Genomic DNA, 21,571 nt, shown 5'->3' on the forward strand with positions numbered 1-21,571 from the left:
TAAACACAGATACATATTACATGTGAAAGAAATATCCCCCACCCTTTCAGTTCAAATATATTAGCTTGTAGGCCTTCCTAGGCAAGAATAGGCAAAGTCTGGCCTTCCAGATGAGGCTGGAGAGCAACGTCCACCATTCGTCATCCCTGTCTGAACTGGCTGGAGCTGAGTCCAGCCACTTCGTAAAGACCACACTTTGCTAAACATGGATCAAAAATAGCATAGGCAAGATATAATGGACAGAATGAACATTCTCAAATAGTCTTCTCCTTGGAGATTTTCTGGGTCTCGTCATGCTGAGATGGATGACCTTGACAGCCCCAAGTCTTCTACCACCATCAGCAAGATCTGCCAGCTTTCCACAAAGATAAGACATTGGTTTTGTTTTCCTTTTTATCCCCCCCCAATTGTTTGCCCATTTGTCTACAGAGGAAATGGCCAAGTTTTGCACAACTTAATTCCCTTTGTGGTGAATTCCTGTGCAGGAAAGATGGCATTCTTCATGGGAGGAAGGTCATAATCAATCCTCTGCAGCTTGCCATAAAAAAAACATGAACCTTACTAGAAAGTCTGCAAGATTAGGGGAGGGGAAGCGTGCACAGAGAACTCTCACTGGGAGGAGAAAAGAGTAGGGTGTTCCCCCCCCTCCATTTCTCCCTAAGGGCGGTAGTCTAAGATTCTTGGGGCTCCTCTGTGGTTCTCTTTAGAGATGGGCACAAACCTTGGCACCACAGGTACCTCCCTGGCTGGATCCCCCACTCACCAGCCAGTGCGTGTTCCTCGCCTCCTCCTCTTCAGCTGTTCCACCAGTCCCTGGCAGGAGCACACGGGCTTCCCTGCCCCACCTCCTTGGTTCACCACCCACTCAGACAAGGAGGCAGGAGAGGCAAACCCACGCTCCTGCCAAGGGCTGATCAAGCAGCCAAAGAGGAAGAGGAGAGCAGTGCGCGCCAACTGGTGAGTAGATTACTGGTGGGGGAAGGGAATGTGCGGCACCTGTGATGCCATGCGTACATACCGATATGAACCTCTGAACCAAGGTTCGTGCCCATCTCTAGTCCTCTTTTAGAAACATACATTTATTTGTTTGTTTATTTATACGCTTTCCCCTAAAGGATCCAAGGCGACTTACAGTATTGAAAGAGACAAAGATAAAAGCCAAATAATAAATTATTACAATATTTAAAAAGCCTTAAACAAATATCATATTAAAACTCATAATGATACACAAATAAAACACAGAATAAAATAAAATGTTCTCTTTTAAAAACTGCCTTGATCGGCAGTTGTGGTGAATAGATCCTATCTGTATAAAGTTCTGCTATAACTGTTTGGAGTACTTTGAAATTTCTTTTTATGTCTGCTGTTTTGCTGTATCTAATGAGAGTGTCCATCTTTCTGTAGAAAATAGAGATTATGACTCTGGCAACAGTTCTGGGTATCCAGAAGGTGAGGATGTAACAATGAGATAGCAGGCAGGACATAATATCCCTTCTCCAAGTTGGTCTTTTCAGGGTGCGTGCGAATCTCTCTCTCTCTCTCTCTCTCTCTCTCTCTCTGTGTGTGTGTGTGTGTGTGTGAGAGAGAGAGAGAGAGAGAGAGAGAGAGAGGAGGGCAAATGTAACATGGATGGCCATTGCCAAAGGTGGATGATTAGCCAGGACAGGAAACCGAATGCCTTTGCTTAAGCTGACGGGTGCAACAGAGGCACCAGATGAGCCCCCGTTGCCATGATTAATGAGCGCTGGCAGAGATGCAGCAACCCAACTTGGGAAGAGTCTCCTTTCCTAGCAGGGGACTGTTGTGCAAAATGGATGGTGGTGTCTCTGGGCCTGGGTGAGCGAGGGGACTCTCCTCTCGTAAGAAATGCCTTTCAGCAGAGCTGCTTGAGAAAGCATGGATTGTGGCACAGTCCGCCTTTCTTTCGGAGTCAAGGCAGTGCCCTCATTTGTCTCAAACAAGACATTTGTTCCAAATTGCTCATCCACATGGAATCAGCTGGAGGTGGCTTCGAGTGGAAGGAATGAGAGAGAGAGAGAGAGAGAGAGAGAGAGAGAAACCAGTGGCTTTTGATATCTCAGGGATGTCTCCTGGATTTAGCTCACACGGCTTGGGGCGACAGAGGCTCAGGCAGGCTGCCTGCTGCCAGAGCACAGGCGCCCCCCTCCTCCCCGCCCAGCCCCGTTCTCAAGCTGTGCTGGCTCTCAGATTAAGCTGTTGGCTCCAAGCAGGCTTGTGTTACCACAGCAACGTCTACAACAACCTGCTTGAATAGCACCCCCCCTTCCTACTCTCAGAGCTGTACGGTGGCCCAGTCTAACTCCAAATCGTCAGAAATCATTTGGATGCCACCAATTGCAAGAATATGTTCAAAGCCTTATGATTCCCCTTAAGATATTAGCCCAACGTGTGTTCTTACTGTACCTCCAGAGCCATTGTCATACATGTGAAAAAGGTAATAAAGGATTCAATCCAGACATTTTTACGCTTGCATTCTTTGGGAGTAAGCAAATTCCTATTGACTCCAGTGGGTCTACCTGAAGCATGATGGAGTAGCATCAAGATATTTGCCATAGCCAGAAGGGCTTGCACTTTTAAAGAAGAAATCAAAGAAGGCTGATATTCTTAGGACTGTAAACAAGTACATATTAGGCTATAGGAGCACTCCATTATTTGTGAATGATACAACCATCACTATACTAACGTGTATGCACACACACATCTATAAGGATGTCCTTATTTTAAATAATGCTTCTTAATACAAATGACATATTTCATGTTATTTTTGTTGTTGTTTAGTCGTGTCCGATTCTTTGTGACCCCATGGACCAGAGCAGCCGGGCCCTCCTGTCTTCCATTGCCATCCAGAGTTGGGTCAAATTCATGTTGGTCACTTTGATGACACTGTCCAGCCATCTCATCCTCTGTCGTCGCTTTCTCCTCTTGCCTTCACACTTTCCCAACAATAGGGTCTTTTCCAGGGAGTCTTCTCTTCTCATGAGATGGCCAAAGTATTGGAGCCTCAGCTTCAGGATCTGTCCTTCCAGTGAGCACTCAGGCTTTATTTCCTTTAAAATGGATAGGTTTGTTCTCCTTGCAGTCCAGGGGATTTTCAAGAGCCTCCTCTAGCACCACAATTCAAAATACTAGGAGCATAAAATACAATGGATGCCTAGAGTGAAGCAAATAATAACAACAAAAGCCTGTACTCAGTCTCACAGATCATGACCATGGGCATACACTAAGTGTTCTACTTCAAAGTCATTATTGTTGTTTGTGGGGGGTGGTGGTTTTAAAACCTTTTACAAACACTTTGATCACTTCCTTTTTATTTTCTGTATTAATGGGTCAGGAATGCCATTGTGTGTTTGTTTGGTTTTTGAAACTTAAGCCTCCAAGGAAGATGGCTGGAAAATCTTTAAAGGGGAAAACAAAACTGAAGGCTCACATTCACAATTTAAGGAACCCAGAATGCTGTGGGGACATATTTGCAGGAGGAGGGAACTTCCAGGGAGGAGGTATAGTGGTTAGTCTTGTGTCAGAGTTTGACTGGAATGACCAGATTCAAATGCCTGCTTAAATGTGAAGTTTACAGGTTGACATTATGCCCCCCCCCAGCATAACATATCTCACAAGGATGGATATGAAGACATAAAAGCTTTTTGTACTCTCTCAATATCTTTGGAGGAAATTCAGATTTTTACTAATCCCCCAATTTTATTGTTATTCAAAAACACCAGGCACAGTAAAAAATTATGAAAACATTTAAGCAAAAACCTAAGTATCTGTTAAATACTGGCACAGTATGTATGTTCCTAATGCCCTTTTCTGTAACTCTGATGGTGTGATTTTTGAGATCTGCAACTGCTTATAGTAGTGGGTGGAGTTTCTTGATATTGTTCCCAAAGCCCCAGTGACTACAGCAACCACTGGAATGTTTTTCTTCCCGAGACATGATGTTTCGATTGCCAGATCTCTGTACTTTCCAATTCTTTACTTTCAACCCTAGCATCCCCTGGAATTGCAATGTCAATGATCCAGACATTTCTGTTACTACTGTGTCTGGTGTGTTATGTTCAAGGTGTCTATCCATTTGAATCCAGAAATCCCACAAGATCTTGACTTCCTCATTTTCTGACACCTTCTCTACCAGATGTTCCCACAGAGGCCAACAAGTTATATTTTTTGCATAATTACCAGTGCACTAACTTTGCCACTCTATCATATCTAACTTTATACAGTGGTGCCTCACTTGACGAGGATAATCCATTCCAGCAAAATTGCTATTAAGCGATATCCTTATCAAGCGAAATAAAAAATCCCATTGAGATGCATTGAAAACCCATTCAATGCGTCCAATGGGCTGAATAACTCACCGTCCAGCAAAGATCCTCCATAGGGCGGCCATTTTCTGCTCCCTGTCTTGCAAAAAAGCCTTCCTAAACACAGCAGGGAGCCATTTTGTACACCCGACGGCCATTTTGAAACCTGACAATCAGTTGTTTTTGATCGTTGTAATGTGAAGCAGGGAAGCGATCATCACAAAGCGAAAAAAACCCATTCAAACATCGTTTAAACTTCATCATGAAGCGGATTCGTCGTCAAGCAGGGTAAGCGTTAAGTGGGGCACCACTGTAATCTGTTTGTGCAATTTTTGGACATTCACAGATGAGCTGTGACACAGTTTCATCTTTTTCTTAGCAGAGTTGACATTTGCTGTTAGCACTGATTCCTTGGATCTTAGCTTTCATCACATTGGTTTGGAGTGCTTGTTCTTGTGCAGCAAAGATCAAGCCTTCAGTTTCTTTCTTAAGGGTTGCCAGTTTGAATTATGATGTTTTCCATCAATGTTTCTCAGCTTTTGTCCATGCATTGATTTATTTTTCCAGCTGTTTAATATGTTTTCAAATTGTTGTTCCTTATGTTGAGCCTTTGTGTCTGTTGTTTTCAGAATATTCTCCATTTTCACTGCCTCTGTTATTCCAGCTGAGTACCACTGTGGAGCCTTCCAGTGGCTCCGGAGATCAAGTTCAGCGAGCCACTCTTCGACCTAGCAGAAAGGCTTGTCATCCACCTCCTGCCAGGAGTGGCAAGCCATTGAAAGCTCCGCGGCGGTCACAGTAATGGCGCAATTGTGAGTGGAGCGTCTGTTATCTCCACCTGTGGGGGGATATTTGTATATGAATATAAATATTTGTATACAAATACAAATGCCCCCATCTCCATCATTAAGACAGTTTTCAATAATAATAGTAATAGTAATAGTAATAGTAATAGTAATAGTAATAGTAATAGTAATAATAGTAATAGTAGTGATGATGATGATGATAATGATGTAGTAGTAGTAGTAGTAGTAGTAGTAGTAGTAGTAGTAGTAGTAAAAAAAATAGCCACAGTCAATCAAAATTATAAAAACTTTGACTGGTATTACATAACAGATACAAGTTTTAACCAAAAACCTAAGTATCTGTTAAATATTGGCGCAATATGTACGCTGTTCCTAATGTTGCCATTTTTTGTAGATCTGATGGTGTGATTTCTGAGATTTGCAACTGTTTATAATACAGTGGGGTCTTGACTTAAGAACGGCTTGAGTTAAGAACATTTTGACTTAAGAACCGCTCTCATAGGAAAATATTGACTTGACTTAAGTACTTAGATTTGAGTTAAGAACTGAAAAAAACCCACGTGGGAGGCAGGGAAAGTGCAAAAAGTGAACTTTCAGTTAACTGTTGGCCAGTGAAAAGGGTGCCTGTCTGCTTCCTCACTCCTCCCAGCGTTTAGAGAGTGGATTGGGAGACAGTCTTCAGACTGCCTGGTACTGTCCTGCCTGGACTGTCTTTTCCCTGCCTTCCCTGAACCTTTCTTGACCTAAGAAAAAAAGAAACAAAATATCCCCCTCTAGTGATCGAAGGCGGAATAGCAGCTTCCCATTAGTTTCTATGGACAGAAAAGAGCAGATACGGATTAAATGGTTTTCAATGCATTCCTATGGGAAATGCAGATTTGACTTGAGAACTTTTTGACTTGAGAACCGCCTTCCAATACGGATTAAGTTCTCAAGTCAAGACCCCACTGTACCATGTAAAATTTCTTGATAGTGTTCCCAAAGCCCCAGTGACTGCACGGACGACTGAAGTTTGTTTCATCCACAAGTGAGATGTTTCGATTGCCAGGTTTCTGCATTATTGTTATTGTTATTTCATGTGGCATCAAGTCAATTCAGTTTTATGGCAATCCGTTTCAGCGTTTTCCAGAGAATACTCAGAAATGGCTTTCTATCCCCTTCTTCTAGTGGTGCCCGAGGACTGTGGAACTTCCTCTGAGGCCACACAGACTGGCTGTACTTGTAGGAGGCCCAGTGGGGGATCAAACTCACAACCTCTGGCTCTACAGCCGGAAGCTTAAACCACCAAGCTACCCAGCCAACTATTATTTTATTATTAGTTTGACAACCTGATCGCCACATCACATGGGCTGTTTTTCCATTGTTAGCCTGTCTTGTTTTTGGTAATTGCAAGCAAACTATTCTGGGAGTCCTTTCAATGTCAGTGGTCCCCATAATCATCAGGGCTTTGGGAACAATATCAAGAAATTTCAGATAGTATTATAAGCAGTTGCAGATCTTGGAAATAACACCGCCAGAGCTACAAAAACCAGCAATATTAGGAACAGTAGTAACCTGACATTTAACAGATACTTAGGTTTTTGATTAAAACTTGTATCTGTTATGTACCAACCAATGTTTTTATAATTTTGATTGACTGTCTGGTATATTTAATAATAATAATAATAATAATAATAATAATAATAATAATAATAATAATAATAATAATAATAATAATAATAATAATAATAATAATAATAATAATAATAATAATAATAATAATAATAATAGCCCTACACCAGAGTGCATTAAAATCAATGATATACAAACATGCAACACAACATTTACCAATAACCTTAATATTATGGATATTTGTGTATCTATATATCTATATTGATCAATCAATCAATAGATGTGTACCTGTATATTGTGTGTTTCTCCATCAGTGTGTATCTGTATATCAACATAACATCCCTCAGAATAAGCAATGATCAAGATGAGTTAACGAACAGGGGCCGGGGGGTGGGTGGGAAGGCAGCTAAAAAGTTCCAGTACATTTGGGAGAACTAAGTTCAGTTTCCGACTTGAGCTATGAAGGTCCCAGGGGAGACTGGGCTAGTCCGCCTCTCTCTCGGCTTGAACTCCATCAGAGGGCTGATCCTACGGAGAAGGACAGCCATGTACTCTGCTTTGAGCTCACTGGAGGAAAAATGGGATTAATTAGCTAACTAATGATGTCTAATTAACTAACTAACACAATAGGAAATAAGGAAGGGAAGGGAAATGTGTGGGGGGGAGAGAGGCCTGTTTCCCTTCTCATCCTTGCCCGCTCGCGCTGCCGCCTGAAGGAGGGGCAGAAGATGAAGGCCATCTTTCTGCACAGCAGGCGGAAAGTCAAACACCAGGAGGGAGGGGTGCATCTCTAAATCTAGTTTTCCTTCAATTATGCAAGCATTGAACAACATAAGACAAGAAGGGTGGAAGAGGTTCTCTCACCCTCCCTCTAAACCTCTCACCAAACCCCATCAACCCAAACTGACCCACACCACCCATTGATCACCAGCTGAAAGAACAGGGGCATTAAAAGGTGGAAGCACAGAGCAGCCATTTCAGAGGGCATCAGCATCCAAATGTCTTCTGGCACTTAAAGTGGAGAATAAAGCGAAATTCCAACTTCAGGCAGTTATGTGACATTTCCTAGACCATTTGTTATCATTTCAGACACTTCTGCCATAGTCACCAATTCACCAGTTCTTGCAGCCTCAACTTTAGCAGTTTCTGGAGACAATTTTCCTTTGAATTCTGATAAATGGATTCCACTCTTAGTTCCTACAACAGTTCCCAAAGCCAACATAATTTATTTAACTAATTTATGAGTTTAGGTCATTTTGACTTGTTGCGCAGTTGTTTTCACCCTGTTCCTTTAAACTGAAAAAAAAATCATAATAATAATCCACCATGCTGCAAGCTAATTATAGAGTATTTAAAGCTTCTCCAGCAAAATAAAGCACATACTCATGTACTCTAATTCTGACTGCAGCCTCAATTAGGACAGATTCCCAATGCAATCATAAAACTTCATGTACAAAAAACAAACAACCAAAGCAAGCCACATCCAAAGCCTGACAGCGTCCCTCAGCATGCTTTTAAAATCACAGAGCCCTGTGATTTTAACACACACACACACAGAGGGAGATACACACAGTATTTTTAAATGCATGGGCTTATCAACAGGGTCAAGAGCATCTGACTGGAGACATTAGACACGATGACAACATGAGAGGAAATAGCAAAAGGTAGAGGGGTCCTGCTTCAGAGGATTATGAGACAGGAACAAGTAGAGGGATAAGAAGGGAGGAATAAATCTGGTCAGGGTGGAAATGCTTTTGTGGACAAAGGTTCTTTGCCTATATAGAATGCCGAGTGCAACAGCAGCATGTCTCTAGGTAGACCAGAAACATTTCGCAGCCAGACCGGGACAGGAGGGGCATGCTGTTATTTCACTGTGGATCTGAGAGAGAACAGTAGAGAGGTTGGAATGTGTATCCCTCGTAACCCTGGGTTGCACCGATTCCAGTCAGTCTGGTGCCGAGATTCGGGTTTCACTGTGGACTTTAAAAACCAGCCATATTTAGCATGTGCTTCTCTGGCCCTGTCGGGGAGGGGGAACCCGCAGCACAACTAATAATAATAAAAAAAAAGCCAAGCAAAAACAATGTAATTAAAGGGAACTGTGTGTTCCCATAGCAAGAACATTTGCCCAACATTTCCTCACTTCGATATTTAATGTTAAGCAGCAATTAGGGGTTGGCGGTGAGGAATGCATTGGGGAAAACCCGCTGAGCCTCTCCAGTATCTAATTTGGGGGAAAGGAAAGGAGACAGTCCCTTCAGCAAGCCAGCTGGATTCTCCTCGCAAGGATGGCATGCAGTTTAACCGTACCTATTAAATAGGTGCATTGCTTTCCTCTCCCAGCATACCAGCTGTTGATTTGTACCAACCTCATAGCCCTAATATTGGAGCTTAACCTCTAAATATACCTATTTATCTGGCATGATACCAATATCCCTGTTTCAGCCCTAGATCTCACAATGTTCTTAATACATACTGAATGTTGCTCTCCTGGAAATTATACTGGGATCTAGATTTGTATAACACATTGAAAAATACAACTTGTAAACTATACATGTGGAAAGCATAAGAAGTTACAGTCACCAAATTTCTGTAATGGGGTGTGCTAGCCACTAGACTCCATAGGAAAAATATATTTTGCCTACTTAATGTCAAATGAAATTAGGTGCATTTGAAGTGCCAGTGGAAAGGGGGGCGGCTGCTCCTGTGCCTTTCTGTCCCAGCAGAACATAACACCAAATTTAAAAGCTGCTTTTTAATTGAGCAAAATTCTTAGGGAACAAAGAGCAAAAGTATCAGTCTGTGCCAACCTTCCTCTCCATATTTAAATATTCCTCAAAGTTGCCAGGTGAAAGGATATTGGGGTTTCCAGATTTCCAGTGCTAGATATTTTCAAGAGCGGTATACTGTACATTGAAAAAAAAATCAAAATAACTTTGTTACAAACAGACCAAAAAGTCTTTAGCAAAACTCCATTAGAACTCAGAAGCCAACTGAAGGCATGTCCAGACTGACCCTTTTGGTATGAGGTGATGATGATCCACTTCCATGTTATTTGGCATATTGGGCAGCAAGGATTCTCCAGCTCATTTGGTCTTGCACGAGTGTTTGGTATCTTCCCATGTAATATGTAGTGCCTTCAGGTCTTGCGTCAGTTTTCTTTACAGTGTTATTTGAGGGTGTCCTCATTGTCGTTTAGTGCCCGGGGGCGGGTGGGTTTCCAACTCATTGCTACATTGGGGATCCGATTGTTCTCTACATGAAAAATATGGCCAGCCAGTTGGAGACTTCTGTGCGTGAGAATGTTATGAAGTTCACCTCCTCGTTCGTAATGTAATTGAAATATCAGATCGTTGAGATATTGCTATGGGCTGGGTTGTTTGAAGTCAGGAGGAGCGATCTGCCATTAAGCAGACCTCCATGTCCAAGTGGCATAATCAACCAACATTTCTTTCTTTGTTTTCTTATATTGCAAGCAACGTACCCTCTACTTTTCAGCCCCACTGGGCGGGGCTCTGCCTCTCTCACACATGACTCTGCCTCTGTGTGAGTGCGCAACTCCACATCCCCCACGCACTTGGTTCCGTCGCTACCAGAACTTAACACAATCACTGCACGGAGGAGGACAGCTGTGCAGAGGGAAGCACAGACATGCGGACACACCCACACACCCAACTTAGCAGGAACCTTGATTGCAAGGCATTTGCACACTTCAGGTGTGCACAGACACTCCAGACACACTTGATTGGTCACTCTGTGTCTTCCAGCAAAATATCTATAGCAGAAACAAAGGGTGGGGAGGGGAGAGAAAATATATGCTAGACCATTGCTGATGTGCTGAATCATTTAGATTAAAATTTTAAAAATATTATATTTCCTTTGTACGTGCCAGTTGAGAAACTGCCCACAGCCATGTTTTCCATCAGCACTTCACACAAAGGCAAAGAAAAATATTTAAAAAAAAATTAATCTAAGTGATTCAGTGCATAAGCGATGGTCTAGCAGATGCAAAAAATAAAAAATAAAATCATTTTCCCTGCTCCTTTCACACAGGAGCAGGGGAAGTGTTCAATTTGTCAATATCCTGAAGCAGCTCATATATTAATTCAAACCAGAAGGAGCCTTGGCAGCTTTGATAGCTGCAAGACTCGGTTTTAGTTTGTTACCAGCAGTCACACGCATTGGGAGCAGGCAAAACGAGAGTGCGCCTACCTGCATCGAAAAAGTCAAAGGTTCTGACAGGCTCAAAAAGGTGTGGGTAGGAGCGGTCCGTTGTGTGTAAATTGGTCCACTCCAGAGGTTACATTGTGTGGTCGATGGAAACAAGAATGGACCAACGTACGCCCTACAACACACCAAACAGGAGGACAAATACCTGTCTGGACATACCCTGAGAGAACAAGACCCAAAGAGAGGCAATTCTACCTGTAGTCTGCAGAACTGTCAATCTTGTTTACCTCCAGGTATCAGGATCCTTTCTCTTCTGGTAATTTAAGCTCCAGGCACCCTAAAACAGCCCCATGATCGGGAAGGGCAGATGATGGGAATCCTAAAGATATCAGGAGGTACAGTTCAAATACCAGGATGAGACTGAAGGTGCAGGGGCAGATTTCTCAACTCCTACAAATGATCAAATAAACCCAGTTTCTCTTTTTCACGAAGTAAACATCTGCAAAGAGATCCAGTAGACTGATGTTTACAGGTAAAGATTAAGAAAACAGAGAAGAGTTCGATGACCTGTGTTTCTATGTGTAGAATAGAAACCACAGATGACAGATAGGTCAGGTTTCCCAGAGGTCTCCAGGAAAAAGCCTTTCAGGATTGCCACTTCCCCTGATGGAAGGATTTCTTAAAATCCTGAATCATTACAAAATCCTGGGAAGCTTCACCTTCATTATCTCCTAAAAACTGTACCTTTTAAAATTATGTGTAGGTTTCTGTGCAGATAGTTAACCAAATCCAATGAGGTTACAGGCTTATTAACTTTAATTTTGTCTCATAAGCAGATCTCAAAACATGGTGAAAGGGGACTGACAGCCAAGAATGGGACAAGTCATTTTTCCCCAGATGGTTTGCTCTTTTGTTGCCAAGCCCCTTGCCATTAACTCAAAGAAGGAGAACAAATCCCATTATACCAAGGTTTTCCCATACTGCCATATTTCTGAGATGTGAGAGTTAGGTCCCTTTATATTTCTGTAGGACACTTAATGATTTATCTCTTTAACCTCTGACTTCTTTGTGAAGGCCACCCACAAGAGCTCCAGTTAAGACTAACAATGCAAGTGATAATGCTAATGATGCAAGAAGGTTGCCCCATATCCTTCTGTCTCTTCTGGCTTGCATGGATGATTCCAACTTGGTGTAACTGGTAGAAAAACATGCTTTGGTTGAGAACTTGGTACTGCATATGACTTACCTTATTTAACTGTTTTTCACCTTCGTGTCAATACAAAACTGGCATATTTGGAGCAGTTGTAAAGACGGGTGAATAGTAATGCCCTCTTTTAATAAAGGACTGTAAATAACTAGTGTTATTTAGGTGTAAAAGAAACCTTGGTCAAAATCCCATTCTGTACCTTTACCAGCGCTATGGGAGTGACACCACCATCAGTGGCAGACTGTCACTAATTTAAGAGTTCCTGTTTTGATTTTGTGTAGTGCCCCAATTTCTCTCATTGTGCAGGAGTTGCATGTCATCTGAAATCAAAGCCAGGATTCTTTACCTAGTGCCAATCTGATTCGCCAGTGACATCATTGCCACAATGCCAGCGAAACTACACAACTGGATTCCAGCCACTGAATACTTCTTAGGAGCAATATGAGGCACATGGGTCCTATGACTTTCAAGATGCTTTGTGTACTCTTTATGAGCCTCTCTAGTTCCCCCCCCCCATTTGTTTTTGGATAGAAATGGATGTCAGTGCGCTAGTAACAGAATTCCTCTACAGTGAGTGATGCTGAGATTGGTACTTTTTCCATACTTGTAAAGAAGCAACAGCCCCCAAAGTCTGTAGCAGGACTCCTCCTGGCTTTGTGGTCTCTCCTCTTGGAGCCCTGCTGGCATCACTAGGGATGCAGGAGAAAAAACGTAAGTAAGTAAGATTGGTTTGGGTTCTAGTAGACCTCCATAAGTTCAAGTTGTTGTTGCAAGACCAAACAGGCAGCCCTGTTGGGAAAAACATCGATGCACATTTCATTTTTTCCAGTTATGCAGTATCCTGCTTTTCTTCCATCAGAACGTTTGTAATTAGAACAACAGTAAAATTAGACCATTTACAAAATCATTACACAACAAACGAAGAGATCGAGGCCAACTGCAGCATCAAAGGCAATGAGTGTTGCAACAGGCTTTGAAAAAAAATAGCTGGCTCTTCACTGTGCAATGCAAAGTGAGCAGTGATGACACCAAATGGATTTCTTTAGGCAAGATGTCATCCTGCTGCTAAACCTGAGAGGGACGGGAGGGGCAGGCACTGGACCGGACTATTCAGTGTTGGTTCTAAGTGGGCAAACTCTCCTGGAAATGGATTTTGGGTGTGTCTTCATAAAGTGAAGGTGGAATCTTTGTAAGTCCTTCTTAATCCTGGTCAGTTTGGCCCCATGACAAGATAGCACGTCACTGGTCTTCACAAATAGCTTTGCCTTTTTTTTGTTTTATTGTGTGTAGATATAAAAACAGGTCATTAGATCAAGTTCATTCAAGAGTGCTTTTCTTTATAGGTTATAACAAAGAATCTTTTAAGAGCCGAAAAACTAACAATTGTTGTAAAACGTGAAGTTTTGTGGCTGTGTGTTGATGTTGTGGGCTGCTGTTCGCAAGAGCACATGTTATCATTTGTCACCCATTTGCATTGGTGAAAAATGTTGTCTGCTCACAAACAGATGATGACCAATCATTAGAATAATTATAATGAAAGGACTTTGGTGTCCCTAGCTGTCTCTGTCTCTCTGGACACCTTGCCTATGGCAAAAGTCTGGGCAGATCTTGAGGCAATCAAGAATGGAGGGCAGTTCACTACAGAGTTGCCTGCATCAGCCCACAGGAAGGAGTGTCTCAAGCCCCATGTCCTTGGAGGAAGTGACTGAGGACAAAATGCGCCACCCTCTGTTTTGGAGGCCTTTGTTCTGACGGGGCTGGAATTCACAAGATTCTATAAGCGTGGCCATCTGAACTGCCAGTCGCTCTGGCAAAGAGTGGCTGGAATCTTGCGGTCACCAAATGGGACATAGTTACTTTCTCAGAGCAGGAATGAAGGCATTCCTCCTCCTCTGCAATTTTTAATGACATGATTATTTGGAACTTGCCCTTGAAAAGCTTATACAAACTAGTCCTTCCATGTTTTTTGGTTCCCACTTCAGGATCTTCAACCATAGAAAGTTACCTCCTTCTCACTACAGACAGTACTTTAAAACTGCTGAGTCCCGTCCACATGCATTGTGTTGTATAGCGTTATTTTTTTAAAGCACCAGTTCTGCATGTTCTCAGGATCTTTCTGGGCACCTCACCCAACAATGTTCTCAAAATTAATTTCCAGTTCTACATGACTTATTCAATTAGTTGCTTAAGGGACTGAAGCAAGTTTGAAGAGCACACGTGTGTGGCTTTCTTGTGAGCCAGCGCGTCTACCACACGATCTCAGCCTCCCCCCCCCCCAAGTGTGAGAACACAAACACTTCGTAGTAATTGATGCTAAATCTCATGCAATTCACACCTCATTAGAGAGGTATGAATTACCTTCTAGCTACCTGCCTGCCTGAATTTCACAGACATCTGGTGTCTACTCTTTATTTCCCTTGTTTCCTGATGTGACTTAGTGATGCGACGCCTGAACTCTGGGCTCACCTTACAGTCTTGAATTCAGCAGGGCCAAGCTGCTTGTTGGACGGACAGGAATGCCTTTGATTTGGAAGCCTGCGGCTGAGCCTTGTTCATTTACTGGCTTGTTTGTTGCCCCTCTTCCTGTTATTCTGACTTTGCTCTCAGATGTTACTGTGCCTTGTGTCATCAACTAGGCACGCATCTCTTTGCTGATGGTTCTCATTAACATTTCTGAGGAGGGTTGACCTTCAGTTAATGATGCCACTTTAGTTTTGTATCTCTTGGCTTTCTTTTTTCCCCCCCATTCTGTGGACTGAATTTCTTATGTGGCCTCTAGGGTCACAAGCAGAACTACCTGGATTTTTCTGTTTGTGTAGTCTTGAGACACATGAAGAGTCACCCTTCATGTCTTGGTTCCTTGTTTGTTGGCAAGGAACAAGAAGACAGTTCTCTGTTAGATTCATGTTTACATGATAACTGTGATTGCAGAAATTAATAGGTATCACTGAAAGTATGATGCAAATGGATGCATGTACTGTATAATACTGAGAGTTGTTTTACCTGAACCCTGTCTCTGAGGTGTTGACTCCAATTCCTATAAGGCAGAGCTCTCAAAATGTAGTATGAATCACATGTCCACTGAATGTTCTGCATCAGCACCTGCTAACTGAAAACCAGTTGACAGGTGAATGGGCTCCCATGTTGACACGGATAATACATACAGCTTGTATACTGCTTTCAGAGGTTTAGAGTACTTAATGTACATTAACTTGTCTTAATTGCATTTAAATTTCAAAATGGATTGATATCTATAAACTCAGACACTCATGAAGAAGACCGGTATAGCCATGTGGTTGTGTGCTAGCCATGTTTCTATGCAACCACAATGCACCTCCACTTCAACTACATTGGAAAGCCAAATTGGAGCAATTCTGCTTTGCCATGGCTTGATCTGCAGCCTACTTTATGCTTCTGTTCAGATTAGGTGATCACACAAAGACTGCAAATTGTTTCAGTGCCAGTGTCCACACAGGCCCCTCAATCTGGTGTGATTTGGTCTGTGCCAATCACACCATTCTTCTGATCACAACTTCAGTTAATCACCACCATTGTAAAGCTGGAGGACTTTTTAAAGTGTTGTGTGGTGCTTATTAGTTATTCATTTGATATACCACCCATCTAATCATAGGCTGCTCTGGACGGTTTACAACATAAAACAAAATTGTGCAAAAGGATATTTGGACAGAAGCTGATAAGCAGGTTTCTCTTCCTGTTCTATCCTCCTCCTCCTTTGATACCTTTCCATCATCTGAGACTCTGCTCTGTGTGCCCCCAATGTCAGCTTGATAATAATTGGGGATATAGCTTGCTCTGTAATGGATCCCCAACTGTGAAAGTGCCTCCTTAAAAATATGCATTTCATGCCTTAGGATGTCTTGAAGGCTCCAAGTTAAATAGAGCAAAAATCAGGGATGGGGTCTTGAGTCATGGGACTAGCTGTCAAGTCAGACTTAAGTCATATGGTGACTTGACTCAGGGTTTCTTTTTTCAGTGACTTGGACTTGACTCAGAACCCACCCACTCCCTTTTTTCTGGTGGGGGGGGAGCTTGCTTTTGATAGGGACTCAGACCTGGGGCTTGGGACTCAGGACTTGGTACCAAAGATTTGGACTCAGACCTGAGACTTGGACCCAAAGACTTGCCAACATCCTTGCAACGAATATTCTATTTGTTGGAATGGGGTTGCCACTGTTGCTGCTGCTACTTTACTAACTAGGCTATATAGCTTTGGATGGTTCCTTTTAGGGATCTTTATCTGAAATTTATTGTAACTGGTTGATTTTAGGAGCTGCCTTGAAAGACTCATAGCAGAAAAGTGGATTAGCCGTAGAGTTCCCAGGCTCCCTTTTAAAACAACTTGAAGTACATTCTAAAAAGAAGAGGGGCAGGGCAAAAGTAGAGAGGAAATCTCGAAGTACATGGAGGTCATTGGATTTTTTTTAGAGCATGCTCAGCTTTAGGAGCTACATTGTCAAGGAATAGGTGTAATTATTGAGGCAGAATTTTGGTTTTGAGTTTTCTGCTAAAGAAACCTCTCTTGCCTCTGGATGCATTGAATTACACTCAAGGCATGATCTTGTTGGGTTAAAAAACAAGAATATATCTTGGACTGGTAACCAAGATCATCTATAGCAGTGGTTCTCAACCTTGGATCGCTAAATGTTCTTGGATTAAAACTCCCAGAAGCCTTCACCATTAGCTCTACTGGTCAGGATTTCTGGGAGTTGTAGTCCAAGAATGGTTGGGAACCATTTATCCTACAGCATTAGACTTGCACCGAGGTGCTTGGTCAGAAACCCAAAGTAATGGCTGAAATGTTATTACCTAGTGTAATAAGTCACAGCTGGAGTGGTCTCATTGAATCAGTGGGGATTTGATGAGTCAATTCCTCTGTAAGTTCCACGGGGCCTACTCTAGTTGTGACTTAGTATGCTAAGCAACAGGATTTCAGCGCTTCTCTTTTAGCTTCACTCTGGAATGACTAAAGGATAGCTGCAGAATCAAATTGGCTGCAGTTTAAGCTATTTTTGTTGTTTGTAAGAAACTGTTTCTATATATATGTGATCATTTGTGTTTCCAGTTACTTCTTGGCTTCTTCTAATGTCAGTGAGAGATCGGTCATCTAAATTTGTTTTCATTTGTAATTTGCTTGCCGAATTACAAATCAAGTTGTTTTATCTGCACCTGTTTTTAATTTTGTTGTGACTGACTTGGGTCTTAGTTTGGGGGAAAGCAGGGTTATAAATCAAACAAATAAAAATAAATAAAACTGTTTCTATTATTACAGGACTCCAGTTTGTTTTCATAGTTCAAGAAGGCTTTATATTGGAGTTTGAGCTTTAAAGAAGCTCTTGCGTCAGTTAAGATGCATTTCAAACGAAGGGGTTATATAGAAGCAGGAGATACCATTTATTCCTGGTTCTCAGCCATGTCCTGATTTGAAGAAATGCATCCATGCAGACATTTGTGTGGCTAGTTGAACACTTCTCTTGAAGCTCTAGCAGGCATGCAGGCATTATTCCTGATGTTGTGTGGTCAGTGGTTCGCCAACTAATTGGCACAATGCAAAAGAAGAAGGAATAGGACTAAGAATCTGAGCAGCAGCTCCTTCTGTGGCTAATGAGTGAAGCCATGTTTATCTACCCTTAGCTGAGATGTTCCTCCTGAAATTTAGGGGATGTTGGCTGATGGACAAGACCAGAGTGCACTGCCCTTCAGCAAATCTCAGTCCAAGGGCAACTTTTAAACTAGTTAATTCCATTATCAAAAAGTAATAGGTAAATGTAACTGCAAATAGAATATTTTAATTTTATTCAGAAATTCAACATTATTGCGACCAGAATCTGAATATGTGCAAAAATGGCAGAGTTTGGTTGCTTGAGCATGCAGCTGTGTGATGAAGACAATATAAAATAACAGGCAGGCAATCTTAGTTTGAATCTCAAAAAAGATTAAAATCTGGTGGCTTAATTCAGGAGCTTTATGCCTTTGAAAGTTGGCTGAAATCTAGTAATCAGTTGCAACTAGAATAAGCCCATTGAATTGATAGAACTTACAGAGGAGTTAACTTCCCATATCCCCACTGATTCAATGGGTGTTCTCCAGTTGCAGCCTACAACTGGATTTCAACCTCAAATTCCTGTCAACCCTAGCTAGTACTGATAATCTGATGTGGCAGTTCAAGAACAGCTGAAGGCCCAGACGTGGCTCATGCTGGCGTTACTGCACATGTTTAAGCTTGCTGTGTCATAGGGTCCTTTGAGCATCACCTCCAGTTAAGGAACTGTTCAGCTTCTGCAGGTCAAGACAATCTGGATTGCCCTCATTTGTATGGAGGCATGTTAATCTTCGCAACCCTTCCCAGCAGAATGCCTGCAGGAGCCAATCTCCCTGTGTTTCAAAGCTCTAAAAAAACACCCTCATAAAGAGTAAGATAGTTAATGTAATTCTCCAGCCCACATTGTCTCAGATAAAAATCGTAGTACTGTAATTGAGTGAGGTAGGCAGGGGTTCTATTAATACCTTCTGCAGGGCTGTTTTCATAAACGCAATCGCCGGAGTTGGCACTCCTTTGGCATGTCTTTCTTTAGCAGTGTGTTGCACTGGGGTTGTTTTGTGTTGTGATTTGTTGTTTTACACACCTGCCCCCCCCCCAAAAAAAAACTAATGCAGCACCTACATTTCAGATCTATTTCAAGCTAGCCTGACAGATTGGCGGCTGATACGAAATCACCAGTACCTCTGTGTCTGAAGATCGATTGGGGGAGAGGGAATACATCAGGAGATGCAAATCAAACTCCCTAGTCTGTGTTAGGATGATGCCTTTATTAATCCAACAAAATGGGCTGAACTAATAGCTTGCCACCTCAGAATTTTTATTGCTCCTTCTCCATAGATGGTGGATCACACATTAACTCAGGAAGGCATAGAGTGCCATAGAGATTTTGCCAGGTGCATTATTGTGGCTGGAGCTTTTGTAAACAAGAACTTTTCAAGTGTCTGCCAAATCTACACTGTCACAAGGTATCAAAGGCTTAGGCAAGAGATATTGGACAGAAGGATCCAGCTCCTTTTCCCTTTGTGCCACTAGGGAAAGCAAAAGTTATTCCCGGCCAGGTCACAGCAAATGGCCAGAAAGCATTCCGTTTCCATTGCCCTGGCAGGTCAAGAACTGGTAGGATTCCTTCTTGACTTCTACAGCGTCCATTTGTAGAACCCTATAACTGCCGTTTCCAGTCTGGTCACTCAGTTGGCAGTTGTAGAAGGCAAAATTGGATCCTTGCTTGGTAGACATTTCTGTCCAACCTGCTTACCAACTGATCAGTTTAGTGGGGGGGGATGCTTTTTCAGCCTCCTCCCCATGCCTTAGAAACTTATATGGATCTGCTGGCTTGCCAACCTCCAGGCTGCCAGCCCTGACAAAAATTTTCATTCAATGTCCTTGTTTTTGTGCGGAGATGGCTCTTTCTCTCTCTCTCTCTCCCTCCCCCGTGTGTGTGTGTGTGTGTGTGTGTGTGTGTGTGTGTGTGTGTGTGTGTGTGTGTGTGTGTGTGTGTGTGTGTGTGTGTGTGTGTGTGTGTGTGTGTGTGTGTGTGTGTGTGTGTGTGTGTGTGTGTGTGTGTGTGTGTGTGTGTGTGTGTGTGTGTGTGTGTGTGTGTGTGTGTGTTCAGATGTTTGTGATTTTGAACTAGAGTTGATTCAGTTAAAGCTCCCTTCTCCCAAATTTTTGGCCCGTTTCTTTCATTCTAATTTTTCTTTTCACAATTCATGTCAATTTGCAATCTAGGCTTGTGTCCTTCTAATTTAGCAATTCAGACAAATCTAAGTAATTGTTCACAGCTTAACTTAATTAGTATTTACATGGTGGTCTCCATTTAATTACTGTCTCAGAACTTACACTGCCTGTCTGTGGCTCAGTCTCCCCTCCTCTGCTCTCTGAAAATTACCTGTTATTCTAGTGTACATAGTGAGTGTATTGTGATGGTTGTTTGCCAATAATAGAAGCAGAAGAGCCTGAGGGAGATGAGGAGAGTTCTGGAATAAGCTTGCCCTCTCTGATTTTGCAGAATCAGGGTTGTGTCTGTTTTCATGTTTTCCAAAATGGCACACTTTTCACTTCTTGACTTTTGCTGACAGTGAAAGATGGCGAGTGCAGATGATCCTCTAATGACAAGTATGCCTTACAGTCTCAGTGAAATGTTGAGAATTAGATGTGTGCAACTACAAACTGAAATGCTGCTGGGTTCAGCTTCATGTAGTCATGGAGCTGCTCCGCCTTTCCTTAAGAAACCTGCAGCTGTAATTTTGCTTCCCATCATTATGGCACAGTTCCAGAATAGAAGTTATAACTCAGTAAGGTATTGTTAAGTAATACTAGGGAGTGGAGAGGCATAATAAAAAGTATTGGGTAGAATGTCGGAGTTTGAGAAATATTTATGCATAGCTACAGAACTCACTGAATGATGCCCTTGGGGAAAGTACTATCATCTGTAGGCAGTAATAATATATGGGATAAAAACTGTAAATGGCTACAGGAGAGCTCACCTGGAACACTTGCATAGACTCATTGCCCAGGGACTGTGTTTCAGAAGTCATTTGCAAGGATCTGAAGCTATTCATTGCTCGAGACTGCAGAAGTATTACGCAAGAGGCAGGCTATGCACTTTGCTTGCCTGAGGCTATGGAAATGACAGACGTAACTGCTGTATATTGAGCCACATCACTCGTCAGTCTCAATACTATTGCTGTAACTGACGTTGGCTCACCAGTTAAATAGGAGATGCTATTTCTGAATGCCCTTCAATTAAAAAAAATCTAGCACACCAGGAAGACTTGTCCTATTCCAGCACACTTTCTGCTGTGCTAGCTTTCTGTTTGAAAGGTGGTGGCTGTTCCATAAGTTTCGGGTGGGGTGAGATCCCTACAGGTGGCCAGTGAGCATGCTGCTTCTCTTAGCCCAGCAGGGTCACGTGACCTGAGGAACCAGTAGAATTCCATCTTGCCTTCTAGAACTGCTATTATAACGGCCCTCGAAAGACAGCACCGAAATCACATAGAAAGGATGTGCCATTTCTTAGCATTGTTACTACTCAGCATTGTTACTGCTTTCCTACTAAATACTGAGAAGTGTACATATTCATCCTGTTTAGGATTGGTTGTATTGAACCCCAGTGCGCTGGTTTTCGCCTTTGAATCCCTTGGAAATTCACAGGGGAGGGGGGAAACTGGTAAAAACACGCCTTAAATATCTCACTTACCTTGATAGCCCTGTTAAGGTCACTATAAGTCAGTTCCAACTTGATGACGCATAGCTGACTAACCAATAACTAATATTGAGTATTAAACAGGCAGTTGTTTTTGTCTTGATGCTACTGGTGTTGCTTTTAATGTTTTCATTTCTTGCTTGATTTGTAGGACATTTTAATTATCCACAGGTTTCTCTTTCTGTGTGT

The 21,571-nt window shown here is 42.3% G+C and overlaps 1 protein-coding gene across 16 annotated transcripts in view; it reads left to right on the forward strand.

The window, feature by feature from the left end:
• The window catches only part of LOC110086925 (ankyrin repeat and fibronectin type-III domain-containing protein 1), a 316,329-nt gene that overhangs the window by 258,320 nt on the left and 36,438 nt on the right, over nucleotides 1-21,571 (forward strand). For 3 of the 16 annotated variants that reach the window (XM_078381382.1, XM_078381383.1, XM_072982923.2), the window contains one exon: nucleotides 4,987-5,134. The exons of the other annotated variants lie outside the window; for them this stretch is intronic. In XM_078381382.1, coding sequence (XP_078237508.1) covers nucleotides 5,124-5,134 — 11 coding nt within the window. In that variant the 5' untranslated portion in view covers nucleotides 4,987-5,123. The remainder of the gene's footprint in view (nucleotides 1-4,986; nucleotides 5,135-21,571) is intronic. 16 annotated transcript variants of the gene reach the window in all.

The sequence above is a fragment of the Pogona vitticeps genome, chromosome 13 (assembly GCF_051106095.1).
Source record: "Pogona vitticeps strain Pit_001003342236 chromosome 13, PviZW2.1, whole genome shotgun sequence".
In the NCBI taxonomy this organism is placed as follows: Eukaryota; Metazoa; Chordata; class Lepidosauria; order Squamata; family Agamidae; genus Pogona; species Pogona vitticeps.